Here is a 12,682-nt window from a genome sequence, read left to right as displayed (position 1 = left end):
GACAGGAGCGTCCTTTACAGGGGGTGTACCTGCTCCTTCCTTCCCCTATTTTCCAAACCTACCCCCTTCTTGCGCGATAGAAGGCACCGCCACCTGGTGGCCGTACCCTCTAGCAGCGGACAGGAAGGTTAGACGACAACCCACCCGGCATAACCATCATCACCATCATCACCATCACCAACACCAACACTAGCACCACCACCACTGCTAACCCACACCCGTGAAATCCGACTCCGACCTGCAAGCTGCTTCTCTTTCGAATGGCAAACCTGCCGCGCCCGTTAATCCACCGGGCTAATCAATTTTCACCGCGATCCCTTCTATGCTCTAACGAGACCCTGCCCTTTTCTTCACCATCTTCTTCTTCAACGCCGTTCGATGATGCTATTTGATCACGACAGGACGCGATTGTTCCGATGCGTCAAGTGTTTGTTCTCGAACAACGGTGGAAACAATGAGGCTGAGATCCAAAGGAAAGGCATCGAGCAAATTCCGTGATTGACAACTAAAGGGTTATTAATAGAAGAAGGCTAGACAACGCGAGGGGTATGTTTGTAACGTAGAATCGGTCGAGTAAAACGAGACGGTGAATGATATAACAGGAGTCGCGTGCCAGCACTAATTAGGAAGAGCCTTCCTCGGATTCCCGCTCTTTTCTTTTTCCCCTGTTTCCTCGACTTCTCTCTTCATCTTATTTTAGTACTTGATCGACATTCGTACCGCGTAATAAGAACGACCTTCGTTACCTCGCCTCCCACCGAAAACCGTTTAATCAACGGCAGGGAAGGTTTTTAGAACGCGTTTTAACCCCTTGTCGACGGGGCGAGGATCCTTGTGTACCAGCCGTTCACCGTTTACAACATCTGACGAATTGATCGATAGGAAGGATCGTGGGTTCGCGAACGCACGGCACGGCAGGACGGATTGCGAGCGTGTCCGCGTACGTCATTCAGAGACAGAAGACCGATCGAACGTCGTCGCCGGTGGTAGAAACTCTGATCGAAACTGGGGAAAGCAAGGAACCTAGAGGGGAGTCGTATGGAGGAAACGAGGGAGGGGCTGTCGGATGGAAAGAGAAGGAAGGCCTACGATCGACCTAAACCCGGCGTTAACCTTTTCATCGACCCCGTTCGAGTTCTCCACTAGCCCGTCGTGGCGCCGCGCCGCTCTAATTCGGTACACCGAGTCGCGCACGGAAACAAGACTGATTCATTATTCAGTAAACGACTGCAGATATTTTCGGGTTGAAACGACGGAAAGGAAGTTAACGCGACAACGGGAAGCCCGATACGCGGAATTGGGCCACGCGAGTTTGCTTTCTCGTTGGATCGCGACGCGGCCGGACAAACCCCTCGCGCGTTGCGTTAACTTTCGATCGGCCGATCGCGACGAATCACCCCAGCCGCCGGGGAAAACACGGGAAGGATAAATGTCGGATGCTACGGCCATCTTGCCAATCCAACAGCAGCACACGATCCCATTCAGAATCCAGTGTTACCAACGGTATCGCCGGTCCAACGACGAGCAGAGGAAACTCGTCGACTACTCGACTTCCCTTCAATCGTCCTCGCTCGTGACCGAGAAAGAGAAAACTCGTCCAAATAAACGGCAACAGCTAAGCCGCACCTTCCGGAAGCTGCCTTATCGACCGGAAGCGCTCGTGGCATCCACGTTGGCAAGAATAATAAAAAAAAAAGAGAAAAAGAAAAAAAACCTTGGCAAGGGCTTTCACCTCGTGGCCATCTTTCCAGTCGGGCCAAAACCTATGTAGATCTCTCGCGAAAGTTAAATTTCCCGTTTATTAACGCAGCTCGATCGGCGAGGGAACGGGTCGTATTTAAATCCAGCGGAAGCTTCGAAAAGTTTGACCAGCTTTCCCAGACATCCGCAATACGCGCGTCTCCCTCCCTTGTTCAACTTCCCTTTAACTCCGGCATGGTTTGTTTCGTTGAGCTATTGACCGATCGTGGTGGTCGCGTCACGAGGCACGAAACAACACTGTCCCGATGGTTCCTTCCACTTAGCGAGAATAGGAAGGAAAACGGAAAACACTGAAACCAGTTGACATAGGTGGTCCGGGTTCGACGATTGCCACGAGACGAGGACAATGTCCCATCACACCAGTAACTCTTTATAAGGCGTACTGCTGTGACAGGACAATATCCCCGGCAAGTGTGTCCAGTTTTCGGCCACTTTTCGCGCGACACCTTTTGCCGATCCTCGGGGTGCGAATAGGATATCTCGGCACGGCGCGAAATTGCAAGGATGGCGAGGATGATGGCAGTTGGTGGTGGTTGTGTGCGATGGGCAGCCTCGCACGGCAGCCTAGCAGCGTCGAGCTGACTCCTGCGGAGGCGGTATCGCTCGGTCGAACGTCCCGACGGCACTGCGTCTCTCGCTGGCGACGGCGCCTCCGCACCCTGTCTCTCCCCCACCCCGAGGGTGCTTTCTCCTCCAGCATCGTCAGCCCCACCAGTATCGCGAACGCACCCTCTCTCCTTGCCGGTTCGAGCCCCTCGATGAGCCGGCAAGGGTGGAGAACGATAGAGAAGGGTGGCTGGTGCGCGTGTCTGGTCGCGCATATTCCGCGTGCGAACGAGCACGGGGGAGGCTCGGCGGAATACGGAGACGGAGAGGCGAGGGTGCGCGCGGCCAGCCTGTAGAAGGGCGGCAGAGAAAGGGAGAAAAGTAACCCTCGACGTTGCTGAGGGTCACAAGGGAACTACGCTAGCACAGCATGTCTACCGATACTGGAAACACTGGAGTTCTTCTTCTCCTGCTGCCCTGTTACATTATTCTTCTTCTTTTCCTTTCTCGACAGCTTTCAAATTTCCCGATTAATTAGGCTTCTTATTTATGATGTACGATCGAAAGCATCTTGAAAAGTAATAGTTAACGTTATCCTCCCTCGAAGAAAAGGTCACGGCTAACGGTTGACTTTCGCGGAAAGCTGATTTTCAGTAAAATTGGCGCATGTCGTAATAACCGTTTGTCCATAACCCTTTGAAGGAGCCAAGTCTTCCGAACCAGGTCTTTCTTCTCTGACCGTTTTATTCCCGCCTGTTGTTTCTTATAGCGAAATTATTTCGACAATATGTATAGTAATTATGTAATGCCTATGTAATCGAATATTTTCGTTGGAATGTTACGGAACGCGGCCGAGGGTGTCGATCAGTCATCTGGAAATGATGTGCCGATTGTTTGATCGGTTACAAGTTTCATCTTCTTCCACGAGGGAAGGAAATTTAAGCAGGATTGCGTATGATGGAATTTAACCAGCTGCTTTCAAAGGGAAAAAGAAAATACGAACGGCATTTCGAATCGATCCGTGACCAGTTTCGAACCAAAAGGACATACTCGCCTCTTTCGCTCTCTCTTTCGAAGTTTCTGCAATTAGCTTTCTCTTCCTCTTGGCCGAGCGGAAGGAAAGAGGAGACGTGGTTTGGAGCGAAAGGAAGACGCTGCAAAGCGTCGAGGCCACTCGCGAGAACAAACCTTGATTCTTGGAAATTTCGAAAGAGGGATTTTTCCACGGCGAAGAAGGATCATCCATCGGCTCATGGCGAGAGAAGGAAATGGTAGGAGAAAGAGACGGAAGATAAAGGCGGGCTAGCTAATGCTGAATGGCAAGAAGAGAGGCGAGTTTACGTGGAAATTAGGCGACGAAAGAGAAAAAGAGCGACGCATTTCGATAGACGTTCTGCAGGGGTGGAAACGTTGCAAAAGGGAGCGCGACAACTCGAAGAGGGAAGAACGGAGGGGAGTATTGATCCACCAGCTGCGCGTTCTCTCACCCTCCACCCCCGCTGTTCACCCTCTCGCCCCTTATCCCGGTATCCACCTCCCACGTCCCACTGGACGACTCCCTCGAATGGCTCACCCTGTTTCGCTTTTACCCTCTTTCTCTTCCGCCCTCTCTCATTCACCACCGTTCTCTGTCTCTTTGACCCGTCGCGTCGCTCCGTAGCAATGGAAACGATGCTTTCGCGAACTTGCATCTGTTTTATCCCTGTTTTGCAGTCTGCCGATTTATTCTACGTTAGAGTTTCGAGGGGATGAAAATTGAAAGCTAGCCGTGAGCAATCACGGAATCAAAGCCATCGCTAGTCCATCGTATTTCTTCTTGTTCCTCTTTTGATCCTTTCTCTTCGTCCTGGCGTATGTACACGCGTGAAACCATTACTCTCGCGTCTCGGTATCTCTCTCTTTCCCACCCCCGGCGGCCGGTTACTCTCGCGTCTCTTCTTCCCTCGGGGTTGTACGTACGCGCGCACACAAACACCCTTCCTCCCGTTTTCTTCCCCTCTGTGAAATCCCCTCCGCCTGACAGACCTTCCACTCCAGGCTGCGTCACGCTCCCTCGACCTCTGCACCTCCAACATCGTCCACGTTGTACGCTCTGCTCTGCTCTGTTCTACTCTGCTCTCTTCTGTCCACCTTTCTCGCGGCTATACAACCATAGAAGCAAACCGGAGTAACGTGCACCGCTTTTACTTACCCCTCTTTCTCTCTCGCAACCCTATTCCGTCCTTCGACCTCCAACTCTCTCTTTCGCTTTGGCGAACGTACGCGAGTTCTTGCAGATCCCGGGGAAAAAACACAACGACGCGCGCCTCTACACCCTTTCGTTCGTTCGTTCGTTCGTCCGCGATCCTCGATCGATCGGAACGTTTTTCATCTTCCGTCAGAATTAAAAGCGCCTTTCGGGAGCGTTTTTCTCTCTCTTCCGCGCGGTAAATCGAAAAATTTTCCCGACTAATTCGTCGCTTTTTTCCTAATCCCGCGCAACGGAAGCGGATGCAGGGGGGAAATAGGGTTCGTCGGAGGAAAGATAACGGACGACGATTGGTAAACGGCGCAGCTACGGTGATAGATGAAGAAGGTGGACAGATACATCGGGTTCCATTCCCGCGGGATCATCGGCGTCGTTGTAGCTCTCGCGAGCCGACAGAGATGGCGAATATAGATGGCGGTTAAGGGTAATGAAGGGTGACACCGGAGAGAAAATAAAATATCGCTTCCCGTCGATTCGCCCATCGAACCCGTTACTCGCAGCTCTCGTTTTTCTTCGCGTTTCAGGGCCCGATCGCGTCTCTGGCGACTTTATCCTGGCACGCGGAAACAGCGCGTTATCTTTTCCAATTATTCGCCGGTGATTGGTGGAACAGCGACGGGGGCACGAAACCCGTTCTTATCGGTTCGATGAAATCTTTCGGGAGACAGAGAAAAATAGCGGTCGAAGGGCGCGACTGTTTCGTGCTGGAAATAATTTGCCTGGAATTATTCGAAAACGATACCTTCGTTTTTCCGTACGAACGCCTCGGCTATCTTTGATACGGGAAACCCGAGCTTTTCTTAGCCGTTCCGGCGATCCAGCTTCGCGCCACCGTGAAAAATTGTACCGGTAGCGGGAAACTTTTAACGAACCGGTTACATATGCTTAATCGGAGAGCACTCACCTTTAAAGGGCGAGGATTTCGCAGATCGAAGAACCGTGGAACGGGAGGAATCTCGAAACGATAATAATCGTAGAGTCTGCGCGTACGAAACATTCGATTAGCCGGCGAGAGAAACTTGTTGTATCCCTCTGTCGTGTAACAATTTTTCAATCTTACCGAACGTCGATCGTGGTCCAAAACAACCTGTGGGCGGCTAGCAGAGCGGCGGAGGTTAACACGCAAATTTTAATTAACACCAAAGGCATCAGCTGAAACGAGAATCGGAGAAAAGTTTGTTTAGCGGATATTCTGTGCGGCTAGAGGACTAATTAATGAAATTGCGCGGATAAGAACGGTTTTCCCGAGAAACTCGATTCGAAGCGTTTCAAGTATTCAAAGGGTTGTGTATGGTGGTTCGCTTATGACGCGTCACGGGTTAACATAAGCATAAGTATAGGGAGGAAACGAGGTGGAGAGAGGGTGAAAACTCGCGTTGGTTGTGGCGTGGTTCGGACAATAAATTGCCAGGGAAAACAGCCTCTGGCTGGGAAAACATTTTTCCGCGTTACTCGGCCCGACAGTAATTAAAATGTAGCCTAACGTTAATTATGCAACGATACGAAAATGCACCGTCGCTGCTTTCATTATTCACGCTCCTCTAACGACGTTTCATCGTTCGGCTAGATTCGTAAAAGTTTCATGATCTTCGTGTTACGCTTGATCAAGAACCCCACGTTTGTCGAATCGTTACGAGAATCACAGCATAACGCTAATTATTAACGGGGTGTTACTCCAAAGCTGGCATTCATACTCCGTCTCCATTGTTAACGAATCTTAGGATAACCTGCGTAATCGTTATGACACCTAATACCCGCCTCTATAGATATTTCGGTATATATTTCGATGCTCCAATTAAAAGAAATTTTCCTAGGAAATTCGGTTCAATTACGTGAAACGATCAGGTATAAACGAGAGAATTTCGTTCGTTCGTTCGTTCGTTCAATGAATGCGTTTACAAACTGATTCGAAAATATTTTTGGCGTGAAGCAAAAGAAAAATATCGAGTGTACGCGTTTTGCTCGAAGCGAAGCGGAGCGAACGAACAACCCTTTGCCGACTAACCGAAAATTTGCGTATGTTTCAGCGCCGGCATGGAGGCAGCAAATGGTACGATCGAGCACGATTTTCACAATGCCCTGGTGCCCATAAACGGTAGCCATTCCGGCAGCTCCGGTAGGAGTACACCGAATGGCGGCGATCCAGCACCTGGTAAATTGTTCGTCGGTGGCTTGTCTTGGCAGACCAGCAGCGAAAAGCTGAGGGAGTACTTTGGCATGTTCGGCACCGTCACCGATGTCCTCATCATGAAGGATCCGGTTACACAGGTTGGTGCATCAGATGGAAGCTTTCATAGCTGATCCATCTCCGTACGAAATCGGTAGCCTGTCCCGAATTTCTTTCAAAGATCTCGATCGATCCAACGAGAAAGCAACGATCGATCCGAGAAAAAGTTCCGCGAAAATATAGTCACCTCGATCGAGATCTCTTTTGGGAAAAGAAAAACTCGCGAACAGGCTACCGAGAATTCGACAAAATTCTCGTCCATTTCCTCCTCGATAGGTCAGATCGTTCGTATCGGGGCGAACCGAAAGTCCTTCCGGTTTTTCGGGGCACAGGGAGGGGGTAATCACGGGGAGAAAGATAAAAAAGAGAATTAGAAAGAGAGGAGAAAGATTGAAACGCAATTCTTCTCGAGGAGATTCGATGCACCAGTTTCTTCCTTCCACTTTTGCACGAGATTTCACACAGTAGATCGTAGAAGAGAAGTTGTACTAATCGATGTAACTAATTTGCTGAGACAGTGTAAAGGAAGTAGAAACGTATCTTTTGGTATCTTTACTGTATTAAAACTTTTGTATTTAAAACGTAAAAGGTGGAAAAGAGGCAGAGGCTCGTTTCTAAAGATGCGTTCGCACACGGGTTTATCCGATACAACGTAATAGTAATCACGTACGAGGACTCTGGGCATATACATAGATTATCGTATCCGGTAGCGATGCAATTAACGATCGTAACTTCATTTTGAGTCTTATCATTTATTCGAAGTCCTTGTCTCTCACGTAATCCTAGAATGTTTGTCTTACATTGGCTTGGACAGTCTTGCATGTATACGGTAGTTTGGTAGTATTTAGTTTAATTGTACATAAGAGAAGATATATCGTGGTACCATTTTTACAATACAGAGTACGATAGATAAACGAGACGGGCTACATTTCTGACGAACGTGACGTTGAAAAATTCGAGAACACGGTAGACCGTGATAGATATCAGTATGCGTTTGTAACGTCGCGCGCGCCTCATTACGAATATCTACTATCGCGCGGAATTTAGGTGCCGTCGATTAATCGGTTTGCTAGCTCGTTATCGATTAATCGTTCGACGACTTGGAACGCTGGAGGCGGCCAGCGAGGATATATCGCGAACGAGCAGATGGTCGGAAAGCCAAGGGACACTCGAGATAGGTGTGCGAAACGAAACGAAAGCGAGATAGCACGAGATAGACGGGTGAGAAAAAGCGAGGAAAGAGAGGGAGCGATAAAGAGAGTGAGAGAGAGAGGAAATATTTAAACAAAAAAGAAAAAGACAGAGAAGGGGGAGAGAGAGAGAGAGAGAGAGAGAGAGAGAGAGAGAGAGAAAGAGAGAGAAAGAAAGAAAGAAGGAAGGGAAAAGATGAAAGAGACGGTGGTTGTGCATCGTGGCCGTTCTGGCTTGTTCGGTTACAGCGTAGTCGCGGCTTCGGTTTCATCACGTTCGCGGAGCCGGGTAGCGTGGACAAGGTGCTGAAGTGTCCGATTCATACGTTGGACGGGAAGAAGATCGACCCGAAACACGCGACGCCAAAGAACCGCGCGAAACAGGCGAATCGGACGAAGAAGATCTTCGTGGGGGGCGTTAGCCAGGACACGAGCAGCGAGGAAGTGAAGGCCTACTTCAACCAGTTCGGTAAAGTCGAGGAGACCGTGATGCTGATGGACCAGCAGACGAAACGTCATCGTGGCTTCGGTTTCGTCACGTTCGAGAACGAGGACGTGGTGGATCGCGTGTGCGAGATCCACTTTCACACGATTAAGAACAAAAAAGTGGAGTGCAAGAAGGCTCAGCCGAAGGAGGCGGTTCAACCAGGCGCGTTGGCCCTGGGCAAGAGGGTGGTATTGGGCGCACTCGGAGTTAGATTAGCGCCACAGCCGCCGTTACCGGTCGCCGCGGCGTCTCAGTTAGTCGCGGCACAGGCCCAGGCACAAGTACAAGCGGCCGCGGCCGCGGCTGCGGCTGCCCAGGTTCAAAACGCTGTTGCCGGTTACGGGAAGCTGTTCGCCAGTAGCTATCCGGCCCTGTCCGCTTACCGATACGCGCCGTACCCGATCCCAGCGGCGGCGGTGGCAGCGGCCGCGGCCGCAGCCGCACCGACCCCGGCTCCGGCACCCCCGACAGCCGCCGCCACGCCAGCTGCTGCAGCCGCAGCCGCGGCCGCCGCGCCCGCGAACCCTTACCAGGGATACTCGCTCACCAACGTCGACATGTCCAGTTTCCAGGGTGTCGACTGGGGCTCCATGTACGGCATGGGAATGTACGTCTAAACCTAAACGGTACCACGCACCCCCGCCCCTCCCCCCGCCACCGCGTTTTTTCTATTCCTGAATCTTCGCATTAATCCTCTACTGCGCGTTCGTTTTTCCAACCTCGTCTTCGATAAAGTAGTCTTCCTCGAATGAACGCGTGCTTCTGCGCGATCGTAACGCGTTCCCCGCGAACCGCTGCAAACGTCTCAAAGTTGAGCTATCCCAACAACGATGGCCCAAGAACCGCGCGAAAGAAGCAAGAGGAGAGGTGAAGAAGAAGGGAAAACGGGAAGAAAGAATCTGGAAATCGTGGGGCGGGGGAAATCTCGGTGGACGAAAACGTGTCGAGCAGGACGCGAGGACTTTCCTGGCCGGAAACCGAAGTCATTCTTCTTGCGTTTACTATTACTTCATTATCGCCTATCGATTAATTTATTAGCGTGAGTGAGCGATTGAAAAGGAAGAGGAAACAAAGAAAAAAAATGATGAGAGAGGGAGAGAGTGCATGCGTGTGTGGGTGATAACGAAAGAGAAGAGAGAAAGAAGAAGATATCGTTTTATCCTTCGTCCGCGATACCCACTCGCGATTCTTTTTGTCCACGCGATTATTCCACGCGTTTTGTGTTTTTGCGTCACACTCGTTAGGTTCCTAGTTAGATTATAGAATCACCCCCTTTGACGCGATACGCGCAGCGTCGCCATCGTATTCATTCGTTTGCGTTCTTTTCCGGCTTCCCGCCGCGCCCAACCGTACGATAACTAACTAATTACTTAATTACTTAATCGATTAAGCGATATATCGGCGGCCGTGCACGGCCGCCCTACTCTCAAGGATCTCGACCACGAAGCAATAAAACAGGGGAGGTAGAAATGAGAGATACAGACGGAAAGAAGAGAGCGAACTTGGAACGTTGTGCCGTGAAAGAGCTTTCGAACCAAAACCGTTGCGTATCCGCGGAACAAGCTCTCTTTCGTTTTAGACTTTTCAAAGAGAATAGCGACCGTTGCTCGTGAACGAAACGGAAGTACGCGGAAGAAGGGAAGGGTGACGGGGTGGTGGTAGTTGTACCGGTAGTCGCGCGACGCTCCTTCGCCTCGATCAAAGTGCCAAACGAACGAAGCCTTGCGAACATATTCGCTCGAGAAAATCATCATCGATACTCTTCTGTAGCAAGTTCCCTGGGTAACCGCGCGATCCTACCTTCCGTAATCGCTCGTACTTTCGCCGCGTGCTTCCGGTTGCCGAATCAACCAGACGGAAGTTGACGTACGTTCGTTCGCACGGTCAGAAGAAGAGGGTTACGCGTACGTAGAGGAAATAAATCAGTCGTACACGTACGAGAAACGCGTCTACGTAGTATAACGCATAGGTATACATATATTTTTTCTTCGAGTAATGGAAGACAATATTTCTCCATCGCGCGAGAGCAGAAGGAGCAGCAATGCGATTCGACGCGTTTCGAGGGAAAACTCGCGTTCCCAGCTGTATACTAAACTAACAGTCGCGACCGAGCGAGCGACTTTTTTTTTGCTAACAGCAAAACCGAGATTGAGATTAGCTCAGTGTAAGTTAAGCGACCCTAACTCGTAAGTTTCAACTAGGTTAAGTTAGACGTTTAAGGCGTTCGTAAGAAAACGAGTCGATACTTAATTTATACACGTATCTATCTCTGTGCGAGCCGCGTTCTTCTCGCTCGCGATTACGCGACGAATCGATCGTCCGCCACTTCCGTTACACTTACGATTTTCCGCAACGAGGGGTTCTCTAAGTTCTAAAAGGAAAAAAAAATCTTTCACCGCCTTCGAACTAGCGATTTCAACGGAAGTGCGAAAGATCGACGATGTAAGCACCTCGCGTGTATCTACAGGCGTCACGATTCGACGAGAAGAGAGAAAAAAAAGGAAAATAAAAGAAAAAGAGCGAATCGAAAGCGAGAAAAGCGCGGCACGTGGAAACACATGTGAGAACTTTCGAGCAATAAGCGATTCGTTGACACGTTAAGCTGTACCGTTTCCGTTTAACGATACGATGATAGCGAGGAAAGAGCAGATTGCATGGTACTGATACGAAGGAATAATTAACAGGAGCGTGGCTTGCTATCGATAGCAAGCAGGGACGGTAAGATAGGGGGCAAGAGCGTAGAAAAAAAAAAAAAAAAGTAAAGAAGGGATGAAGGATGAAAAGTTCGAAGAAAGGATTTTTCTTCGAACGACGAATAATATTCTATAGTGATATACACACCTTAACATATACTTAACATGTACCGTAATATTAACGACGACAAAGCTCGCGAGTGATATTTATTACTTATAAGAAAATGCTTAGAACGATAAGCAGACGATAAGTGAGTTAATACGGACGTGTGCGTTATAAGCGAGAGTCGAGAGAACGAAGCACGCCTTATGAAATCGCGAAAAGCAAGTATACACGCGCGCGTTATATCTGCCGAGCAGAATTAAACAAGAGGCGATGATTCGAGAAACCACGGTGCGACCGAATTTTATTTTATTTTATTTTTTATTTTTTTTTTTTTTTTATTTTTTTTCTTCTTTTGTTTGTTTCTGTGAAATCCAGAGTCTACGCGTACTCGTCGATGCGCCGTTTCGAGAACACGAACCATGGGTGCGTACTTGAAGCTAACCTCGAGGACACCCGACCTCAAAGTATTCGAACTATCTCCTCGATCCACCTACATTCGTCCATTTCTTTTCTCGTTTTTTTTTCCCCGCGTTTCCTTCTCTTCCTACCCTCTTTCATTGCGAACGTCGTAGAAACGATCGATGAAAGAGAGGAAGGGTGACACATCCGGTGTCGTCGATCCTCTTCGTCGATTAAATATCGATTTTCCTTCTCGTTCGAACAGGCTCGACGACATCGAAACGCATTTCTGGGTGTCCTCATTTTTCCTCCCTCCGTGTCGTTTATGCCGATGATAATGATTATTTTAATTTTGTTTTTTAATTAACAAAATCGGTGCAGACTTGCCGCTGATAGAGAAACGGGATCTTTCGAATCGATCGATCGATCGATTTGCTCGTCGATTCGGAATGACCTTTGAACTTGCATCGATGCAAACGCCCATCCATCGTTGACAGCTAGCCTACCCTCTCCTCCACGAACGCTTCCTTCTTTTTCCTCCCCCGAACCATTTTCAACCCCCTTTGATATACACCTTCCGGTGATATCATGTATTGTACATGCTAATACACGATCGCGCGCACATACACACACGTACACACACACACATACGCTCATACTTACATTTTTACTTATTTTCACAGAAATCAAGTACACGTATAGACAGACATAGTTACACGTATTGCGAATGTCGAAAGTAATTTTTAGCGTAGTTAGTATTTTGATAAACGCTAACCACCCATTAGTTGAGAATGATCAGTAGGTAAAGCATGCTGGTTGAGAAATATCTTTAGATTTCTGATTCCTGTTGTTCCTTCACCGCCCTCGTCGTGTCGTTGTACGTTTTAACAAGAATTATCTGTTATTCTTGCCGATCGCGAGCGAGCGCTAACGAGAGATACCTAATCAAATTTCCCTCGTTCTTTTTTCGTTTCATAGTTTTCTTAATTTTACGTTAATTTTTTTTTTTTTTCTTTGTTTATTTA

At 49.0% G+C, this 12,682-nt stretch overlaps 2 protein-coding genes across 9 annotated transcripts in view; one reads left to right on the top strand and one right to left on the bottom strand.

Moving 5' to 3' along the window:
* Positions 1-11,225, top strand: part of msi (RNA-binding protein musashi) — an 82,458-nt gene extending 71,233 nt beyond the window's left edge. For all 8 annotated transcript variants that reach the window (XM_034325686.2, XM_034325678.2, XM_034325684.2 and 5 more), the window contains 2 exons: positions 6,583-6,823; positions 8,222-11,225. In XM_034325686.2, coding sequence (XP_034181577.1) covers positions 6,590-6,823; positions 8,222-9,076 — 1,089 coding nt within the window. In that variant the 5' untranslated portion in view covers positions 6,583-6,589 and the 3' untranslated portion in view covers positions 9,077-11,225. The remainder of the gene's footprint in view (positions 1-6,582; positions 6,824-8,221) is intronic.
* Positions 1-12,682, bottom strand: part of LOC117604995 (uncharacterized) — a 39,692-nt gene that overhangs the window by 11,973 nt on the left and 15,037 nt on the right. Inside the window, exons 3-4 of the mRNA XM_034325688.2 lie at positions 5,616-5,707; positions 5,460-5,535 (exon numbers count right to left, since the gene is read on the bottom strand). Coding sequence (XP_034181579.1) covers positions 5,460-5,535; positions 5,616-5,707 — 168 coding nt within the window. The remainder of the gene's footprint in view (positions 1-5,459; positions 5,536-5,615; positions 5,708-12,682) is intronic.

This window comes from Osmia lignaria, chromosome 5 (assembly GCF_051020975.1).
Source record: "Osmia lignaria lignaria isolate PbOS001 chromosome 5, iyOsmLign1, whole genome shotgun sequence".
NCBI lineage: Eukaryota > Metazoa > Arthropoda > Insecta > Hymenoptera > Megachilidae > Osmia > Osmia lignaria.
Note: the sequence above shows the minus strand (reverse complement) of the source record. Positions and strands in the feature narration are given on the sequence as shown.